The sequence below is a fragment of the Carassius carassius genome, chromosome 21, assembly GCF_963082965.1.
Source record: "Carassius carassius chromosome 21, fCarCar2.1, whole genome shotgun sequence".
Taxonomy (NCBI): Eukaryota; Metazoa; Chordata; class Actinopteri; order Cypriniformes; family Cyprinidae; genus Carassius; species Carassius carassius.
In genome coordinates this window covers 28,682,963-28,702,418 of record NC_081775.1, presented here as the reverse complement: position 1 = coordinate 28,702,418, position 19,456 = coordinate 28,682,963, and the positions used below count along the sequence as shown (strand labels likewise).

The 19,456-nt window shown below is 34.5% G+C and overlaps 1 protein-coding gene and 1 long non-coding RNA gene across 6 annotated transcripts; one reads left to right on the top strand and one right to left on the bottom strand.

Annotated features, from left to right (window-relative positions):
- Positions 1-4,993: 4,993 nt before the first annotated feature.
- On the bottom strand, positions 4,994-15,085 carry LOC132098077 (WD repeat-containing protein 13-like). Of its 5 annotated transcripts, none has more exons than XM_059504194.1 (10): positions 14,994-15,070; positions 13,804-13,883; positions 12,465-12,696; positions 12,074-12,183; positions 10,361-10,491; positions 8,664-8,971; positions 7,036-7,216; positions 6,776-6,917; positions 6,578-6,696; positions 4,994-5,417 (listed from the first exon to the last, which is right to left on the bottom strand). In XM_059504194.1, exons 2-10 carry the CDS (start codon positions 13,842-13,844, stop codon positions 5,233-5,235), a joined length of 1,449 nt encoding a protein of 482 aa, XP_059360177.1. In that variant the 5' UTR covers positions 13,845-13,883; positions 14,994-15,070; the 3' UTR covers positions 4,994-5,232. The 5 variants fall into 5 exon arrangements, with proteins under 5 accessions (XP_059360177.1, XP_059360178.1, XP_059360179.1 ...); XM_059504195.1 differs by having other exon boundaries at positions 13,804-13,900; positions 14,994-15,030; XM_059504196.1 differs by lacking the exon at positions 14,994-15,070 and adding an exon at positions 14,949-14,975.
- Positions 15,086-15,965: 880 nt separating this feature from the next.
- Positions 15,966-18,023, top strand: LOC132097251 (uncharacterized). Its single transcript, XR_009422705.1, has 4 exons — positions 15,966-16,089; positions 16,229-16,260; positions 17,292-17,361; positions 17,622-18,023. It is a non-coding gene; the product is annotated as an uncharacterized LOC132097251 (long non-coding RNA).
- Positions 18,024-19,456: the final 1,433 nt, after the last annotated feature.

Genomic DNA, 19,456 nt, shown 5'->3' with positions numbered 1-19,456 from the left:
TCAGGTTATACTTAAAAAATAAATCTAAAATCCTTAGACTGTGGACGGGCAAAATAATCAAATGAAGTATCAAGAAGTATCAAGGCATTCATTGTCTCTATCATCTATCCCTGAATCTCCCTCTCTCTCACTCTCTCTCACTTGAGTTTCTCTGCAATATGAAATAAGCACTTTCAATAATCTATATTAATTATGCAGCCATCAATTGTATGTCCCAATGATCATAGTCCTACTACTGATTACCTTATAAATCATAAAAGCACATATTTTTCTAAGAGTATAGCCAGCATGTTTAGTTTTGCTTATAGCTTAAACTTTACCTGAAGGTTCCTGCTCTGACTCAAAAGCTGAACTGTCCACCCTCTCTTGTTCAACAGCAGGAGCACTAGCAGCACTAGTGCTACTGTTTCCTTCGTGACCTTCAAAATAAATAAATAAGCATTGTAAACTAGGCTGCATATTGTAGGCTAGAAATGGAAAATCTAAATTTCTGGTAAATTTTGGCACTAAAAAAATACTGTATCCCCATATGTAAAACAGTATGCTAGTTTGTCATTAAGATGCTCTTTTAAAACATCTATCATTATATACATTTGTAATATATGTATATATATATATTTTTTTTTTACATAGGTTTTATCTATTGTAAGTCGCTTTGAATAAAAGCGTCTGTCTGCCAAATGATTATGTAAATATTAGGGTGGAACAGTTCAACTTTTTCACAGTTCGGTTTTTCACGGTTTTAGAGTCATGGTTTCAGTACCGTTGTATGTGCTATGTTTATGGAAAAATTTAAAAAAATATTTATATTATTTAAAAATATATATATATATTATCATATTATTAAGAATATTTAAACTACAAGCAACAGCACAAATAAATACAATAGAGTAAAGATACAAATAAAATAAACTGACTTTCAGGGTTTTTTTAGGTATAGGTCTTGAATTAGTTTTTAGGTACAAAAATTAAAGTAATCAAATGTAAAACAGCATTGCATTTTGGACTATAAATTAAAGAGTATTCTTTATTAAAGTAAAAAAAGCTTTTTAAACGAGCAGTGAGTGATTTGTTGTTGCTGTTCGATTAATATAAAGACTGTCAATTTAAAAGAAAGCACTGATACAGTGTTCGTATTAGTATTGAACAAGAGTGAATGATTTGTAGAGGTTTTTTTCATTGCTGTTGTTGTAATGTCTGGGAATCCAGACTGCGCATGAATCAACAGAAACATATATTATTTGAACCCTGTTTGTTTTACGTTTTATTTATAGTAAACCATATTACAGATGCATTGTCAGATTTAAGTTGAACCACGGTCCCAGCGCGTGCAGAACCGTTTGTGGTGAACTGAACGGTTCGGTTTTTTCAGCGAACCCTCCCATCCCTAGTAAATATAAATGTAATTCTGACCGACCTGCTCTCCTTTTTATACGATCTGTCTCTGCTCCTCCTTTGCGTTTACGCGATTTTCGAAGATAAAGCCTGCCTCTGGATATAGCCAATTAGGCAGTGCTTCGCTGATGTTTAGTCGTGTGGTGGTGTCATTTTCACTCCGCGATCGCCTGATTCGTAGATTCATAAGACCATCAATTAATTCGCAGTTGCATACCAGCCTATCGCACGTCAGTCTGATCGACTGCACAGTGGCAGCCGGCAGGCCAGAATGACCGTCAGGCCACCGGGAAATGTCCCGGTGCTCCCGATGGCCAGTCCGCCCCTGGTTTTCATACCGGAAGATATACAGATAAACTACCAAATTGAGAGAAAATTACCTGGTAATGTGTGATACAATGAAGTTACATTTTGACACAGAAAACCCCACGTCACATCTATGCTTGAAATTTATGACACTTATTCATATAGTTTTTATTACTTTCTCACATGATCTTTCTGCATGCTAATCAAATGAGGCAGGCACCGAGCTTTAATGATGCACTGATCATCAAAGGCTCCATATTTACAAGCACACCTATATAAACTTTGTGTCATAGCATGGGGAACATCAAAGTTTGAATCTGTCCCTCCAGCTGTTCTCTGGGAGCAGCGAGTCCTTCAGTCTGTCTGGCAGTGGCAGGGCTTTCACCTTCTCCTCAAAGGGCCAGGGCCGCAGACACTGGCAGATGAGTCTCCTGCAAAGGCATCTTAGTTGCAGCGGACGCTTTTCTTACTCTTCTATTCTGCTGTAGAGCTCCAGCTGTGGCTGATGGTTAGAGGCCTGGTCCAGCACGGGCAGTTGTGAGCGGGGAAAAAGGGGAGGAACGACTGGAGAGCAGATCCTTGCCAGATCCTACAGCACTTCAGCTTTAGCTTAAACATCAGCCGCCTCGACAGCAACTAAAGCTTCCCGTAGAGCTTCAGCGAGACATGTGAGCAGCAGATGAAGGAAGCACCATGCTGGAGGAGAAGGGCGGTCAGGGGAAACAGTAAGTCCAAGTTCTCCAGACTGGTGTAGGTTAACAAATGTTCCCACACGTCCCCATTGGCAGCGTTCAAGCAGCAGCTGGGATCGGCACCGTGGCTGATCAGAAGATGTGCCACACGGGTACAGAAGTGCCCAATCTCTTTCGCTTCCTCCAGTCTGCTGTCCAGAGCCTCCTTCACCATGTGGGTCTCACCGTCATGTGGTGGCTTTCACATCTGCACCTGAACAGGATTATAAAAACATGATGTTAGCATTGATAAAAATATTTCTAAATACCTTTAAAGAAACATGTAGAAACATTTTATAAAAAAATAAAAATAAAAAATAAAAAATACATAAAAGTATAATAAAGAAATTAACAAAATAATTAATGTGTGTGTGTGAAATAAATTTTAATTATGAATAAAAACATTTTGTATCTAATATTTTATATTAAATTATATATGTATATATATATTTATATATATAATATAAATATGTAATTTTTAATAAAATTACCCCCTCACAAAATATAAAAATAGAATTAAATGAATATATATATGTGTGTGTGTGTGTGTGTGTGTATAGTTTTCAAATTTTATTTATTTTTTTATTACACACACATATATATGTGTGTGTGTGTGTGTGAGAGAGAGAGAGAGAGAGAGAATTTATACAATTGGAAGCATGTGTAACATTTAATAAAAATCCATTCTATTATAACACTTTATTTTATTAGTTAATTTAGTTGAAATACCATTCTTGTCTCTTGCAGAAGCAGACACAGCTTTTCCACCTTCTCACCAGCCAAATCAAGAGGACTTCACACTGTAGAACAGAACAGATACATGTAAACCAGACAGAAGTCATGTTGTCAGTCAGCAAAACATAACATACATAATACTACACAATTTTATACAACACATAGCAATCTCTTTGTGACAATTCAACAATGTTAAAAATTCTTATGGAGCAATTATGGTATGTAGTAATGTATAAATATATAGTAAGGCTAGAATCATAAGAAACAATCAGTGAATCCTCTTTAGTTTTTAAATACTGCACATTCATTACCTGTGAAAGAGCGATTTAGTCACATGAATGAAAATATACATTAATTTAACACCTTATAAGATGTCTTTAAAATTATAACGTCTGAATTAGCAGAAACTAAACCTATGATGCAAAATTATTCATTTTGTTAGTTATGTTGTGGAATCTTTAACGTTACTTGCCTGCTAAGTTGTAAGTTCTGTGTGATTCATGCGGAGTCAAAGCTTCTGGAAATGTTTTTAACGTAAATATATTTTATACTTTGCCTTTTATTCTTATGTTTGTTGTTCCTTTAGCTTACCCCACTGTAGAACCAGAACTAGTTCCTCCCATGTTTCAGTGAAAGTAACTGTCGTGAGGCAATTTTGTGCAGAAACTTGGGCTTATGAATAATAAATGAATGTTAATTTCAAAATAAATGCCGCTACATATAAAAACAGCAACGAGTCATTAGTATTTCATGTGAATCAAGTCTCGTCACCAAAAATCGTATTTGTAATCAAAAATATTAAAGAAAATTTGCATACTGTATTAAGGCTGATGATACACAGGGCAACCTTTTGATCAATGTTGCAATCAATGGGCAACCAGGTGAAACACAGGCCAACAACTGATCTAAATTATCTAGATAGAAATGGCAAAGTGCCCAAGCAACTTTGCCCAAAAACGTTGACAGGCAAAACTGCTCAAAAAGCCCAACACAGGGTAAAGTTTAATAATATTATTCACTTGAGGCCTAATCATATTCAAATTTGAAATATTACTAGGTTTTCATTAAACATGTGCTTCAATCTTTTAAAGTGAAAAATATACTTAAAGAAAAACCAAGATAAAATATGAAGGAAAACAGAAAGACCAAATGTAGCTTAATTCAGCTAGTGTGATTACATTTATTGAGTTCGACGAGGCATAAATACAGTAGTGTTTTTGTGCAAGCGAACACAAGTTTAGTGACACTCCACGTTCTCATTCTCACGCACTCACTCACTAAGACACACAATGCACAACGGTGAACAACGTATTATATTAACATCTCCTCTCTTAAGATGACCACAAAGTAGGGATGGGACGATAACCGGTTTTATTGATAACCGTGATAAAATGTGCTGAAGGTTAGTAATATCGTTTAAAAATGAATTATCATTAAAACCGTGTTTGATTATCACGGTTTTAATAACTCACTATTAAATCATGTCCAGCCAGCAACAGTCTGACGCAAGCGCAGCGCACAATGTTTTTTTTCGAGAAGGAATGGCGAAAGTCAGTGACTTTTCTATGCTTCTACACTTTTCATTGTAAGGAAGGAAATGCCACAGAATTTAATCTTTCTTTAAATTAAGTGCATAGAGTTGCTTGTTTTATTAGTTGTTTGTTGATTATTAAATATAAAACTTGCTGAAATGTTTTCAGTGTGAGCATCAACTATTTTTGAACACTTTCATCTCGTTTCAACAAAACCGTGATAATATTGATAATCGTGATAATTTTAGTCACTATAATCGTGATATTAAATTTTCATACCGTCCCATCCCTACCACAAAGAATAATAAATTTCACAAACAAGCACCACGTCCCCCAAAAACAGAAACAGAAACATTAGCCATAAAACAAAGATAAGACACAAGTTTCTTTCATGGTCCTCATGATTTAGTTCAGACTCACTCAAAACACAACAGTCATCTTGACATTTACAGTAGGTTTCATTGCACATGATTCAAGCCAGCCTGCTCCGAAGATGCTGTTGCCAAGGTAGTGAAAGCTTGGAGTTGCCGTGGTTACTTCTGCTCCCGTCTCCAGATGATCACCATCCCGGTGGTGTCAGAGGAGGCCAGAAGGCTTTCGTCGCAGTTGAAGCTCACGTCCAGGACGGGCCCGCTGTGGCCCTGCAGCTTGTTAACAATGGCCTTAGTGTTGCGCTCAACATCGAAAAAGTAGACGCACGCATCCTCACTGCCTGTGACTGCAAGAGAAAAAGAGCGGGATTCACTTACTCTGGCTTTGTCCCAAAACATAGTGAGCGGCCTACACAGCAGGGCTGGGCGATGTATCGAACATTAGCGATAATATCACAATAATTTTGACGAAGATGTAAAATTTTAAAATATAGAATATTTCAAATTCAAGCATACTTTCCTAAAAGAATGAGCTGAACATCCTAAAATGGAACATGTAACTGTGGACTTCTCTACTATGAGAGCTTTTATGAGAGTGGTTGCCAGATAACAAGAGTTTAAAGATCTCGACTGTATTATTTGCGATTGTGATCGCTGCATAAATGCACTTACTCGATCGCTGATGTTTGAATAGAGAAACATAGGCTATGGCCATTTGGAATTACTATTAGGGAACTTCACTGTTATATTTAGAGAGAGTTCTTTGGTATTCATATATATATATATATATATATATATATATATATAGTTTAAATTGTGAATTGCATGCACTAAAAAAGTTGACAATGTACTTTCTGTACTTGTTTTGCACTACTTCAGTTACATATTTGTGTTCATTTAATAAAAAGCAATACGTGATCACTTGGTCTAGATTTTTTTTAACTGCTTAAATTATTATTTAAATGCAAATGGAAACATATTGAGATATATATCGAATATAGTAAAAATTTTGACAATATCAAGATATCTTTTTTTTTTTTTTATCGCCCAGCCCTACTATACAGGCTACATCCTAGCTGAAAAGTAATCTCATTAAGTGACTGTCATGTGACACTCAAACAGAAAATATTTGTAATACATCCAAAATGTTGAAATATACGATCTACTTCACTTTCCTGGAGCGCTGCATTTTAAATTAACGGTCATTGAATGGAAGTCAATGGAACGTAAAGAGCAATGTGACTACGTCTTTAGAATCAATTCTGAAGGATAATGTGACAATGATGAAAAATAGATAGAAAAATAGAAAACCCTTATTTTAAATTGTACTAATATTTCAAATATTGTAGTTTTACTGTATTTTTGATCAAATAAATGCAGCCTTTGTGAGCATAAGTGACATAAAACATGAACAAAATCACGCCAACCCAGAACTTTTGAATATTAGTGAATGTATAACACACAGAACAGACAGAAATTGCCCGTAATATGATGATTGTGTTCTTACCGACACAGGCTCCCTGTCTGAAGGACATGAGAGGACAGAAGATGCTGTGCAGCGGCTGGGATCCGTGTTGAATGGGGAAGCTCCTCTTCAGCTGTAGTGTTCCCTCATTATCCACGACCCTGTCAACATCAGTTCCACGCTGATCAATAATCATCTCAGTCAAGAGAGAGTGACAATCTAATGTTAGTGCATTCTAACCTGTAGAGCAGTAGTTTATTGACACAGGCGTTGATGAGCAGCGATGGATCCCGTGCCTCTCGACTGATCCACGAGCGGGCTGAGATGCTGGAGATAGGGCTGCCCTCATTCACCACCAGTCTTTTAGCTTTGGTCAGTTTTCCTGTGGAAAAAGAACCTTAGCTTTACATAATCACCAACATAGTAACTACTCTCATCTATATTATATTGTCCTGATTTTCCACTCATGCATTATGCAAGCAAATCGCTTTGTGTTGTACCTGTGGCCATGTCAAAGAGGAAGGAGAAAATGCTTCCCCTGTCATCACCAGCCCACAGGATTCTCCCCGGAGCATCAAACGAGAGAGAAAGCACTCGACCGGTGAGCTTACTGGAGCCTCCTTTCACTTTCTTCCCAGTGGAGATGTTCACCACCTGCAGGTGTTGTTTACTGTTGCCAACCTGGGGACGGACAACAAAGGACACATCTGATGCATCATATCAACTGAAAATACTTCACAGCAAAATCATCATGCAGTGGATGGGATTCAGTGTAGGAAATGAGTAACTTTATATTCTAAACTGAAATACATAAAATAACTAAAAAATTAAACAATCTGTAGCTCTCTTTTTGGTCTTGGTCAGTAATTTTTCTTTATATTGCAGCATTGTATAAAAGCAAATATTTACTGGGTGAATTAATATTATTTTCAAATTTAACATAAGAAACAAATTAATTAAAAAAAATTGCTTAGACTAAATAAAAAAAAATAGTTTGCATGTGTGTTTTTTTATCCTTCATGCTTTTATGGCTTTTCAGTGGTCCAAATCATTTAAAATATGCATTTGTAATTTATGACATTTATTTATGATATTTGATGGCCAAAAAGTAAGATGGCATTCTGATTTTAAAATAAATCAATGAAATAATTATAAAAGTATAGCAGAATACTTACATAAATGCATATAAATATCACTTTTCACTCTATATCTCCTAATAATGTCCTATTGTAACATGACTTATAAATGCTTAGTTTTATGATCAAAACTCAGTTTCAAAAGATTTCATGCAATGCAATACAATGATGACTGAGGGATGAACAAATAAACCTTATTAATAACCTAACAACAATATAAACGTTATTTTTCAATTGATTTTGTATTCACAATGCATGTTATAAATGAATCAAGCTCATAGCACCTCCTGAGACTGTCTGAGTTTAGTTGGAGTGTTCACATATAAGACAAAACTGCTTTAAAAGCCTTGTAAAGAAGAAAGTATAAGAGATACAGTCAAACCAACAATTGCATTTCTTGTCAAATGTCATGCAGAGATACTTTATAGGTCATCCTCACTTTGGTTGGTGGGTAAGTCAAAATTCCCATCACTGCACACAAATGACTCTTTTTGGCTGGTGGCACATGTTAATTTCACACCCAAATAGGATTTCTGAATGGGCTGATGGTATTCGTCACAGCAGTCTGCAGTGTTTCATCAGCATAAACAATTCCATATACTCAGGCCAGAAAAATTCTGTCAACTTGAATAATCCAATTCTAATTTTATATTCACTAAAGAATACTGTGTTGTGGTTTCTACAAAGATATTTACTGGCTCAGCTGTTTTCAAAATATGACAATAATAAGAAATGTTTCTTGAGCAGCAAATCAGCATATTAGAATGATTTCTGAAGGATCATGAGACGCTGAAGACTGGAGTAAAGATGCAGAAAATTCAGTTTTACAAAAAAAAAAAGATTCACAATTTCACGATATAACTCTTTTTACTGTACTTTGATCAAATAAAAGCATAGGAGGCTTCCTTCAAAAGCATTGAAGAATCTTACTGAGCTGAACTTTTAAATGTTGGTGTAAAAAGGAAACCAAAATGGCTGGCATTTGGACTCACCACAGTCAGGTTGTTGTTCATGGGCTGAAATGTGCAGCACAGCAGCTCACTGCCCTCTGGGTCAGCCACCTCTCGGATGCAGCGTCCATCCTCTGTGTTCCAGATACGCAGAGTGCCATCTTTTGATGTGGACACAATGATGTCATTGCTGAGCGACCAGGCGAAGTCAGTCACGGGACCAGCATGGCCCTTTAGTGTCACCTTTACAGTCGGTGGAGGCGGGGACAACGTCATTATTGACAATGTCCCATCCAATGAGCAGCAGGCAAGGAGGCGTTTATCATCATTGGCAAACTGCAATCGAGGAACTGAGGAGATAAAATAGTAAAAGGATAAAATGAGAATGTAAAACAAGAGTCTGCAGCATAGACTAATAAATGGCTACTTTCAAACATTTGCGTTCATGCACTGAAGCAGACTAGAGGTGATGGACTAAAGGCACGTCTTGGTCAACATACTGGTCTTGATGAAGCATTCATCCAAATACTGACAGCGCTAAAGTGTCAAGACTTTTATATAGAAAAAAGTTATATTATTATAAATGTGTATATATATATATATTATAGGGCTGCACGATTAATCAAAATTAAATCGCTGAGGCGATAAATCGCAATGAGGCAGAAGCTGTGATTGTCATGCGAATCTTTCAGTGAAGCAAGGTTCTGTGATCAATAGTAAATCTCCATCTGAAGTTCAGAGGGCGCTCTCGCGCTGAAACTCCAAATACACCCCACAGAAGAACTCCAGGAAATCCCTATAGCTGTTGCTGAATAAACAGAAGATTTAACTGCTTTCATTGATTCAACGTGACTAAATAAACAAACGACTACTACAATATATGGTCTGAGTTCATTTTGTTATAAGTTTTATTATAATAAAGTATATAATAATGCCAAGCTAATGGATATAGTCTTTATCACTGCTTAAAATATCTTGTAAAATATTGTGTGCCTTATTCGGTTTAAGAAGCCACATCATCTCACAGAAGGATTTATTTCAAACACTCGACTAAGTAAAAACATGTTATTAACTCTGGTATTTTCACGAGTTTTCAGATAGAGCAGCATTTACTACACAGTGCCATAATTCACTAAGAAGCTACGCAAACAGCTTTCATAATCGCAGAATGATTTCTTCTATTTCATTATTGCATTATAGCCCTAATATATTACTATAATAGGATTCAGGTCTTAACAGTGTAAGCTTTTTACTCACATTTGCAATTAAAAATAGATGTGTGCAAACTGTAAAATGTATTTATGAGCATGTGTGTCAAAGTAATGACATATTTTAAAAACTTTTATAACTTTTTTTAATGCACTCCTTAATTTTTCAACTTAGGAGCACATGCTCCTTGGGAAAATAAGGAAGCATCAAGCTCTAAGATCAAGCTTCAGAATCAAGAAGTCGCTGTCTAAAGTATAAATGTATTTATTTTATTCATATTGTCATCAAGATGAAATATTTTCAATACTGCTTCATTTTCAAATTATTTATTTCTTATTTAGTAAGTATTATGTTGATAAATCTGTGGCATGCAGCATTTTGTTATTTAATATTTTTAAATTAAATAGGCTTTATATTGATATTCTTTCACCCTGCTCTTTAAGGTACTGACCATCAATAAAAAACTCGTATAGACTAGAGTAATTTTTGTTGGTCACCACCCTTAGTCATATCATTAACAGGTCACTCACCTGCTGAGTCCACATGCTGGTCAAAGATGTGGTGCATGCCGGCAAAGGCGTAGTTCTCACTGAGGGTGGTGTCACCTGCCATGGCCCGACTGGCTTCTGCCACCGAGGTGGGCACCAGACTACCTGGAGGCCTAGCACATAAGATATAACCAAAGAACTATTCATATTATGGTAATAACACCCGGCATCATATTTGCTTAATGAAATCCATTACTTGTTTCTTACTAATTTTTGGGATGCTGATTCAACAAATATTACCTGTTTTGCTTAAGCTTTAGGGGTGTAACAATTCATCAATATTGATTGATATATCGATACGATGTCTGACAATATGATGCATCGAATGCCACACATAAAATATTGATATCTGTAGTATAAACATGCACCTTATTTGCCACTGTCCACATTTTCACATAATGTCCGTCTATGCATTACCGCCAATGCGTGCATTCTTGCTCAAACTCACATATCAAATGTAACTTATAACATCAAAATGTGCGTTTTGGCGAATATCCTAGTAAACACAATTGGTTAGGCATATGTCTTAAGGTAAACAGTTCAGAAAGAAAAGGCACGTGTATCAGTTACTTATATTAAATTCGTACTTCATTCTTAAAGTGAAAGCAAACTAATAATAAATCTAATGCTGTCAAAGAAAAAATACAAGTGCTCACTGCTCCTGACTAAATAACCATTGTAACATCAAACATTATTAATTTATATTTCATTTATACAGTGGAGACTGTGCAGTTGTTTTACATTCGATTAGCTTATTACATTTCTGTGGTCTACCTAAAAATGTATTTTAGATTGAGCTGAAAAACCTGAAAAGCACAGTTTATTGAACTTGTGTCATTGTTGTACTGTATTTATTTTCAGCTATTGCTTGTAAATTGGTTATCTGTAAAAAAAGATTTTTTTTAGCACTGAGCCCATAGTAGCAGCCAGAATGTTTTTTTTCCTATTCATTTTCTTTTATCATTAAAATTTTTTTGTGTGTGTGTATGTCCCAATTGAGGTACAGAATGTAAAAATTTCAGATACCTGTATTTTTCGGACTATAAGTCGCTCCTGAGTATAAGTCGCATCAGTCCAAAAATACGTCATGATGAGGGAAAAAACATATAAGTCGCACTGGACTATAAGTCGCATTTATTTAGAACCAAGAACCAAGAGAAAACATTACCGTTTAAAACCGCGAGAGGGCGCTCTATGCTGCTCAGGGGTAGGCTACAGGAGCACTGAGCAGTATAGAGCGCCCTCTCGCGGCTGTAGACGGTCATGTTTTCTCTTGGTTCATTTCTCTTGGTTCATGTCAAATTAATTTTGATAAATAAATCGCACCTGACTATAAGTCGCAGGACCAGCCAAACTATGAAAAAACTAAAACTAAAAAAAGTGTGATAGTCCGGAAAATACGGTAAATGTTTTTGTTTTATATTTTGGTTGCATTTGTGAGTTAATAAAAATGTAGATGGTTGTTTAAAATAGATATATAATATCAAAATATTGATATAGCGATCGATATACTCCTGTATCAAATTGAATCATATCGTAGAATTTTTTGAGGTATTGAAATATATCGTATTGCTGGGTATGAGAATCGATACTGTATCTGAACCATCTGATTTACACCCCTATTAAGCATGTCACACTTTCTCACAAAAACTTATGCATTTCATAACATTTGTCAGATGAAGAAGTGGGCTTTACCTTTCATCATACACCGCCCTGTTCATCTGAGCTTGTAGCTGGTATGAACCACGACTTACTGATCTCCGGTGGCCTCTAGCACCCTGAGCCCTGGGATCCTCCTCGAAATCCTTATTGAAAGACAGAAAAGAGGATAAAAAAGACCACAAAAAGAGAAAAGCAGGCAGTAATGAATGAGTTTAAGCGATTTTATAGTCCTTCATGCTCGCAATCTACATGAACTGCAGCTCTCACACAACACAATGACCTGGATCTGGATTGCTATTTATATCAAGGACTATATAGATGTTCTATCTTGCCCTCTGTCTGTGTTTTTGTGGGGCCTATTTCAGCCCAGAACTCCCTATCCTTATTTCTCCAACCCTTTTCCCTGTTTCTGAATGCACCTAACCTCCATGCGATCCAGTGTGGTGCGGGAACTGCGCACACTGCTGGCTCTGAAGCTGCTCTGCTCTGACAGAGGCCCGTAACGCAGGGCGAGCAACTGACTGCGCAGACGCAGATACTGCCTGCGCAGCCCCGGCTCAAAGCCACACTTGGCATTCTCACGGAGCAGCTGGCTGCGCCGGCGGATGTACTGCGTGCGGAACTGGGGGAACGTAGGTGTGCGGTAAGCATTGTACCTGAGGAAGAATACAAAAAGACAGAAAATAGACAATAATCCATCACACGTTTAGGCCCTACACGTCAAAAGTACATATACATATATACATATACATACATATATATATAATACAGACCAAAAGTTTGGAAACATTACTATTTTTAATGTTTTTGAAAGAAGTTTCTTCTGCTCATCAAGCCTGCATTTATTTGATCAAAAATACAGAAAAAAATGTGATATATTATTACAATTTAAAATAATTGTTTTTAAATTTATTATACTTTAAATGATCATTTATTTCTGTGATGCAAAGCTGAATTTTTAGGATCATTATCACATGATCCTTTAGAAATCATTCTAATATGATGATTCATTATCAAAGTTGGAAACAGTTCTGCTGCTTAATATTTTTTCAGAACATGTGATACTTTAATGAATAAAAAGTAAAAAAAAAAAAGAAAGCTATGTTTTTAAAATACAAATGTTTTGTAATAACAATATACACTACTGGTCAGTAATTTAGGGTCAGTAATTTTTTTTTCTAAATAAAATCAATACTTTTATTCAGCAAGGATGTGTTAAATTGATAAAAAGTGATAGTAAAGAAAATATATCATTAGAATATATATTATTAGAATTTTTTTTTTTTTTTAATAAATGCAGTTCTTTTTAACCTTTTATTCATCAAATATATTAGACAGCAGAACTGTTTCCAACACTCATAATAAATCAGAATATTAGAATGATTTCTAAATGATCATGTGATAGACTGGATGTTACATGTGACACTGAAGGCTGGAGTAATGATGCTGAAAATTCAGCTTTGCATCACAGGAATAAATTATTTTTTTAAAGTATATTCAAATAGAAAACTATTATTTTAAGTTGTAATAATATTTCACAATATTACAGTTTTTTCTGTTTTTTTGATCAAATAAATGAAGGCTTGATGAGCAGAAGAAACTTCTTTCAAAAACATTAAAAATAGTAATGTTTCCAAACTTTTGGTCTGTACTGTATATACATATATACATATATATATATACATATATATATATATATATATATATATATATATACACACACACACAAAGGAGTCCTGCTCAAATGACAATCATCCACACACCTTGCGTCCACTGCCAGCACCTGCTGCCAAACAGCAGCCATGAGATACACGAACACAGAGAGATGCAGGAAACACAAGGACTGCAGGAGACACAAATACAGTAGACATTAATTAAATAATAAAAATTAAAAAAAAAACTAATATATATAAACCAACTAAAGATGTCACAACATTATTATCATTATCATTCAATTCATTCAAAATAACACTAATAACCCTTAATATAAACAATAAATGCAATTAACAATGTAATTTAAAGGTTTTCAAACTTTTTAATGTTAAGGACCCCCCCCCAGAAATGTTGATTCCCTAATGAGAAACTCCACATATAATAAATACGTATTCATAAACAAAAAGGCAGATGCATATTATATGTGCAAAATCCATTTATATAGTGTAAGGAAACTATTCTATGTTTTATCATTAAGAATAAAGTAAATTAAATAACTGTTTCTAAAATAAAATATATTGGCTTTTGCGTTTTTAACTAATACAAAAGGTTAAAATGTTATCTGGAAGTATTTACATTTAATTAACTTGACAAAGTTCATATAATTATTTTTAGAAAAAATAATTATATAAATATAAATGAATAAAAAAAAAAAAAAAAATATATATATATATATATATATATATATATATATATATATATATATATATATATATATATATATCAATTAATGTCTTGATTTCTTTGGAAAGCAGAATGAAATGAGTTTAGTACATGCAAACGTAGAAAATATGTTGAACGTATTTCATTTCATTTCATTCAAGTTATTTCATTAATACCTTATAGCATACATTAACAGTCCTAAAACATATTTTGTAAACAAATAAATAAATCTTCAATCCAGTTTAATGTACAAATAGTACAATCATCCAACACAGTAGCACAATGCAACATGACTACCGTGAGCATATATAACGTTTATAAGACATATATAATAACAAAATTATTCATATTTGTGCACAGCATAAACACAGAGTTTATTTTTAAACCAATGTTTTGACGCATTAGCCACAGTTAGCAGAGATGCTAACAACAACAGCCGTTCCATAGCGATTAACAATCCGCCTAAACAATCGTGTCAGTCAGCCTGTGGCTATATTTCGCTAATAATCATTTCTGAATGGGGTAAACATACTGAAACGTAATGTCATGTTTAATTTTGTATCCAAAGGACACCTACCGTGCGAGACTCTCACCGGTTCATACTGTCTGAAGGGACTGGCGTGATCACGTGACCGACCCGCCCTTTCAACAGCTGATCTGCATATCATTGACGTCACCGCGGCGCGCGTAACGAAGACTGTCCTATGATTTGTATAATGTTGGAGATGGACAGGTCATGCTGTGTCACTTAGCCACGAAAACTGACTTTTACATATATGTACATTAAAGAGCAGAGTTTTCTTTACATATATTTTAGTGCATTTACAATCAGTCAATCAAAATCCCATCAGAAAAGACATATCTCTATTTTCGAATGTGAAGTTCAACAGAATGACAAACGTCTCTGGAGTAAGGTTCACAAACTACAAATATCCATATTAATATATAAACACATATTTAAATATTATTTTCTAACTCAAAAAACTTTTAACAAGTATTTCATATATTTATATTATTGTCTATTTTATTTTATTTGTGCGTAGATATGTCTAAACTTTGTGCTTTGTGCATATCAATACAATTCTTGGTAACACTTTATTTTAAGGTGTCCTTGTTATACATGTTATATGTGCTTACTATATAATTAATATATAATTATGCATAATTGCATGCAAGTAACCCTACACCAAACCATAACCCTAATCCTAACCATATAGTAAGTACATTTAGTTAATTAAAATTACTCAGTGCTTAAATGTATAATTACACTGTAACAAGGACACCTTAAAATAAAGTGTAACACAATTCTTAGTCACTTCTTGATTATGTAAATAATGAAGATACAACATTGTCTTGGTAAAACTAACATAATTCATAGCTGTGGGAGTGAACTATCGATCTGTGTTCAGCAAAATAAAAGGATTAACTGTACAAAAGCTACATACACATTCATGATTTCACCTGAGCTCAGCAGAGGCCCATGGCAGGACAGTGCAGAAGCACAGCTGACGGGGCTCTTTGCTTGTTCCTCATGTTCTTTCCCGAAGGGGGCCCGTACATGGAGTCATTCAGTGGCTGGGGCCATAAATAAGGGCCATGCCAGCGGCTAAGCACTGCTTATTCTACAAGGACACAAGGACTTTGGAGCGCAGACAAAATGCCTGGAACAAAAGGTAGATATAAGCAAAGCATGAAATATGTAAATTTTTAAAAATGATTTCATATGATATGTAATATGCAAAACTGGCGCAATAATAATATTAGTACAAAGCATGCAAAAAGTAATATCCTGAATGTTTTAATATTTAACAGGTAACAAGTCGGACAAGAAATCCACCACCAAGGTAAAAATTGCACAGCAGACCCATTGCACATATTGGAAAGTTATATATGCATGATTCATAAAGCCTGCTCAAAATCAGTCACTGTCAGTATTGGCTAATGTTCTGGCAAGATTCTCTCAAATGTATGAAAAAAAAAAGTTCTTCCAGCAACATTAATAGAACTGTTGTCTAAGCTTTAATAACGTTCGCAAAACATCAGCACAAAACCCTTATTTAGACATCGTTCATGGAATATTTTTTTTCCTGAAATGTTTTATGAAATGTTTCAGGATGTTCAGAGAGCACATTAAAGAGAACAGTTCCTATAAAGTATGCACAATGATTAATTAAACATTTTCTTGATGTTTTCTCTGACATTTGCATTTACTAAGAAAAAAAAATGGTTGTTTTAAACATTCTGAAAACAGTTTCAAAATAACATTTTCATATCTTAATAAGAATGTTAGCTAAACGTTCTTTTATTCACTGGGTTAAACATTCTTCCTGTAAGAATGTTCATCTAAAGTTGTCTGGTCTTTAATAATGTGCGCATAAATTTTTCTGAAACATTTTTAAAATGATATTACTTATTACTTACTTCAGAACATTCAAAAGTAACTTTCCTATAATGTTCGCAAAATGATGACTGGAACATGTTTTCTTTAACAAATTTTAAGTAGTTGCTCTTTAATAGTCACACAAACACTTTATTTATACATCTTTTATTGAATGTTGTTTTCTGCAACATATTTTAAACAGTGTTACCACTTTTTTCAGAATATATAAAGACCATTCAAAAAGAAACATTCTTCTAATGTTTGCACAATGATAAATGAGACATTCTCGCAAAGTTTGATCTAACATTCACTTTACCAAAAATTTTTTTTTAGATATATTATAAATAACGGTCATTTGAAATATTCAGAGAACATTCAGGCATAACGTTTTTATAACTTAATAGGAACGTTAGCAAAACGATATGAGAAAATGCTTTTGTTAGTTGGGATAACTGAAATCTTCAAATGCTTTTATTTATTTATTTTTTCCTGTAGCAAACTCAGAGTCCTAAGGAGCAGCCGAAGAAAGGTGATCAAAAAGGAGATGACGCCAAAAAGCAAGGAGGTAAATATTGACAACAGCATACAAGACACGAGTGAAAAAAAAAAAAAATTCAGATGCATAAAAATACAAGCAAAAATGACACCGCAAATATCTGAAATGTAAAATGATTTTCAAATAAAGATTTGTTTGATTCATTACAATAGAATAAAGTATATGTTATCTTGATGCAAATGAGAGAGCAGATTGCACAGTTCTTGCTCTCAGGGACAAGTGGATTTGTTTCCAGTCAGGGTATCTGTCTCTGTGTCTTCCCCTCGCAGGACAGCCGAAGGGAGAGGAGCAGTAACTTCCAGGCCTTCGTGAAGCTGGCTCTGGAGACTCTCCTGGGCTCTTGTCGACGCAAGCATGGGGGCCCCCGGGGTAGGCAGGGCTGAGGTTTGCTCCTCCCACCACCCAACCAATCACCAGCAGCCACTTGACCGTCGCTAGACAAAGTTTGGCCTAAGCAGCAGTAGTCTGTCCCTTCTGTACCTCCTCACATGGGTCTCAAGTTTGAATAACACTGGTGATTTGCTCATTGGAAGTTGGGCCAACATAAAGACTCCAGAGAGTCTGTGACCCCGCCCTCATCTGTTCATTTGACTCCGCCCATGTCATAGATCTCAGCTTTGCTGTACATGAACTGATTTACAAATAAACATGATTTCATAAACTTGCCATAATATTACATTTTGACTGATTTTTTAATCAAATTATTGATTTATTTACACACACAACACTATTCAAAAGTTTGGCCATTAAGATTTTTAAACATCTGTGAAAGCAGTCTCATTCTCATAAATGCTTCATTATTTTGATTGCAATTACATTTCATAATATAATAATTTAATATTAATATTGCAATTTATATTATAATTTCATATTATTATTTATAAATTGTATTATCATGTAAAAAATAACTGTTTTACATTTTTATATATTTAAAAATGTAATTTATTCCTGTGATGACAAAGCTGAATTTTCAGCATCATTACAGTCTTCAGTGTCACGTGATCTTCTAATTCCAATTCATTCCAATTCACTGATTTGGTGCTCAAGAAGCATTTCTAATTATTATCAATGTAAAAAAAAATGAGTTGCCTTTTTGGGGTAAAAATCTTATGAAAATTATACTTTTTTAAGGATTCTTTGATAAATATAAATTTAGAAACAACATAATTCATTTGAAGTCAGAATATTTTCTTACATTTTATTATAAATGTCTTTAGTGTCACTTTTGATCAATTTAATGCGTCCTGGTGTGAATATTAATAAAAGACTTAGAAAGTTACTTAAAATACTTTTTAAACATGTACACTAATGTATCATTTGCAACAAAACCAGGAGCATGTACAAAATAAAATTAATAGGTTCAATTTTTTTTTTAATGCTGTTTGATATTTATTCAAACAATCTCAATTCCTCAGGCAATCAATTTTATAGCTACATAATTCTATAACAAAAAGAAATGTAGCCTCTTTCTTTGACCTACAATAACATGTGCATTATGAAATAAATAAATTTTTGCCTATACTGTCCCCAAGTGAACCAGCATCTGGCCTAGTAGACAGCAGAGAGAAATAGATAGTGTCTAACCATGCATTAGAGACAGCGCTCAGGGAAGATAAAGCATGTATGTAATACAGTATTAGGCTGAGGCAGCAAAACCATAGGATATATTTGTGCCAGAGAAGTGTTTTAGGAGGTGCATGTAGTCTTCTAACTAGATTAGGGGTTGTGTTGGTTCTGGAAATAAAGCGTATAAAATGCACTCCAGTATTTGACCATACAGTGATTCTGTCTTATGGAATGTCACAAAGCAGAATGTCATTTTCTCTTGACTTAACCACATCAGACAGATTTTGAGTGTGTGTGATCATATATGCAAACCCATAAACCTGTCAGAGTGATGTGAGCATTTCACTCTGAATCCACTCCAAAAAATATGCCATTCATATTTAATCTCAAGTAATGAATATTTACTGACAGCAGCAACGCTATCAAATATGGCCATTTAACCAAAGATTCCATGCAATGGTCAGACCTGTATAAACTGGTATACTGGCTCAAACATTTATTAAGAGATAGCAGGATATGGGAATAAATATAATATAAT

Excerpts from the sequence above, each read along its gene's own strand:
- LOC132098077 (XM_059504194.1), bottom strand. The coding sequence starts at position 13,844 with ATGGCTGCTGTTTGGCAGCAGGTGCTGGCAGTGGACGCAAG. Across the intron at positions 12,697-13,803 it reads GTGCTGGCAGTGGACGCAAG|GTACAATGCTTACCGCACAC; the intron begins GTGTGTGGATGA and ends ATTCTTCCTCAG. Across the intron at positions 10,492-12,073 it reads AGGGCGGTGTATGATGAAAG|GCCTCCAGGTAGTCTGGTGC; the intron begins GTAAAGCCCACT and ends CTTATGTGCTAG.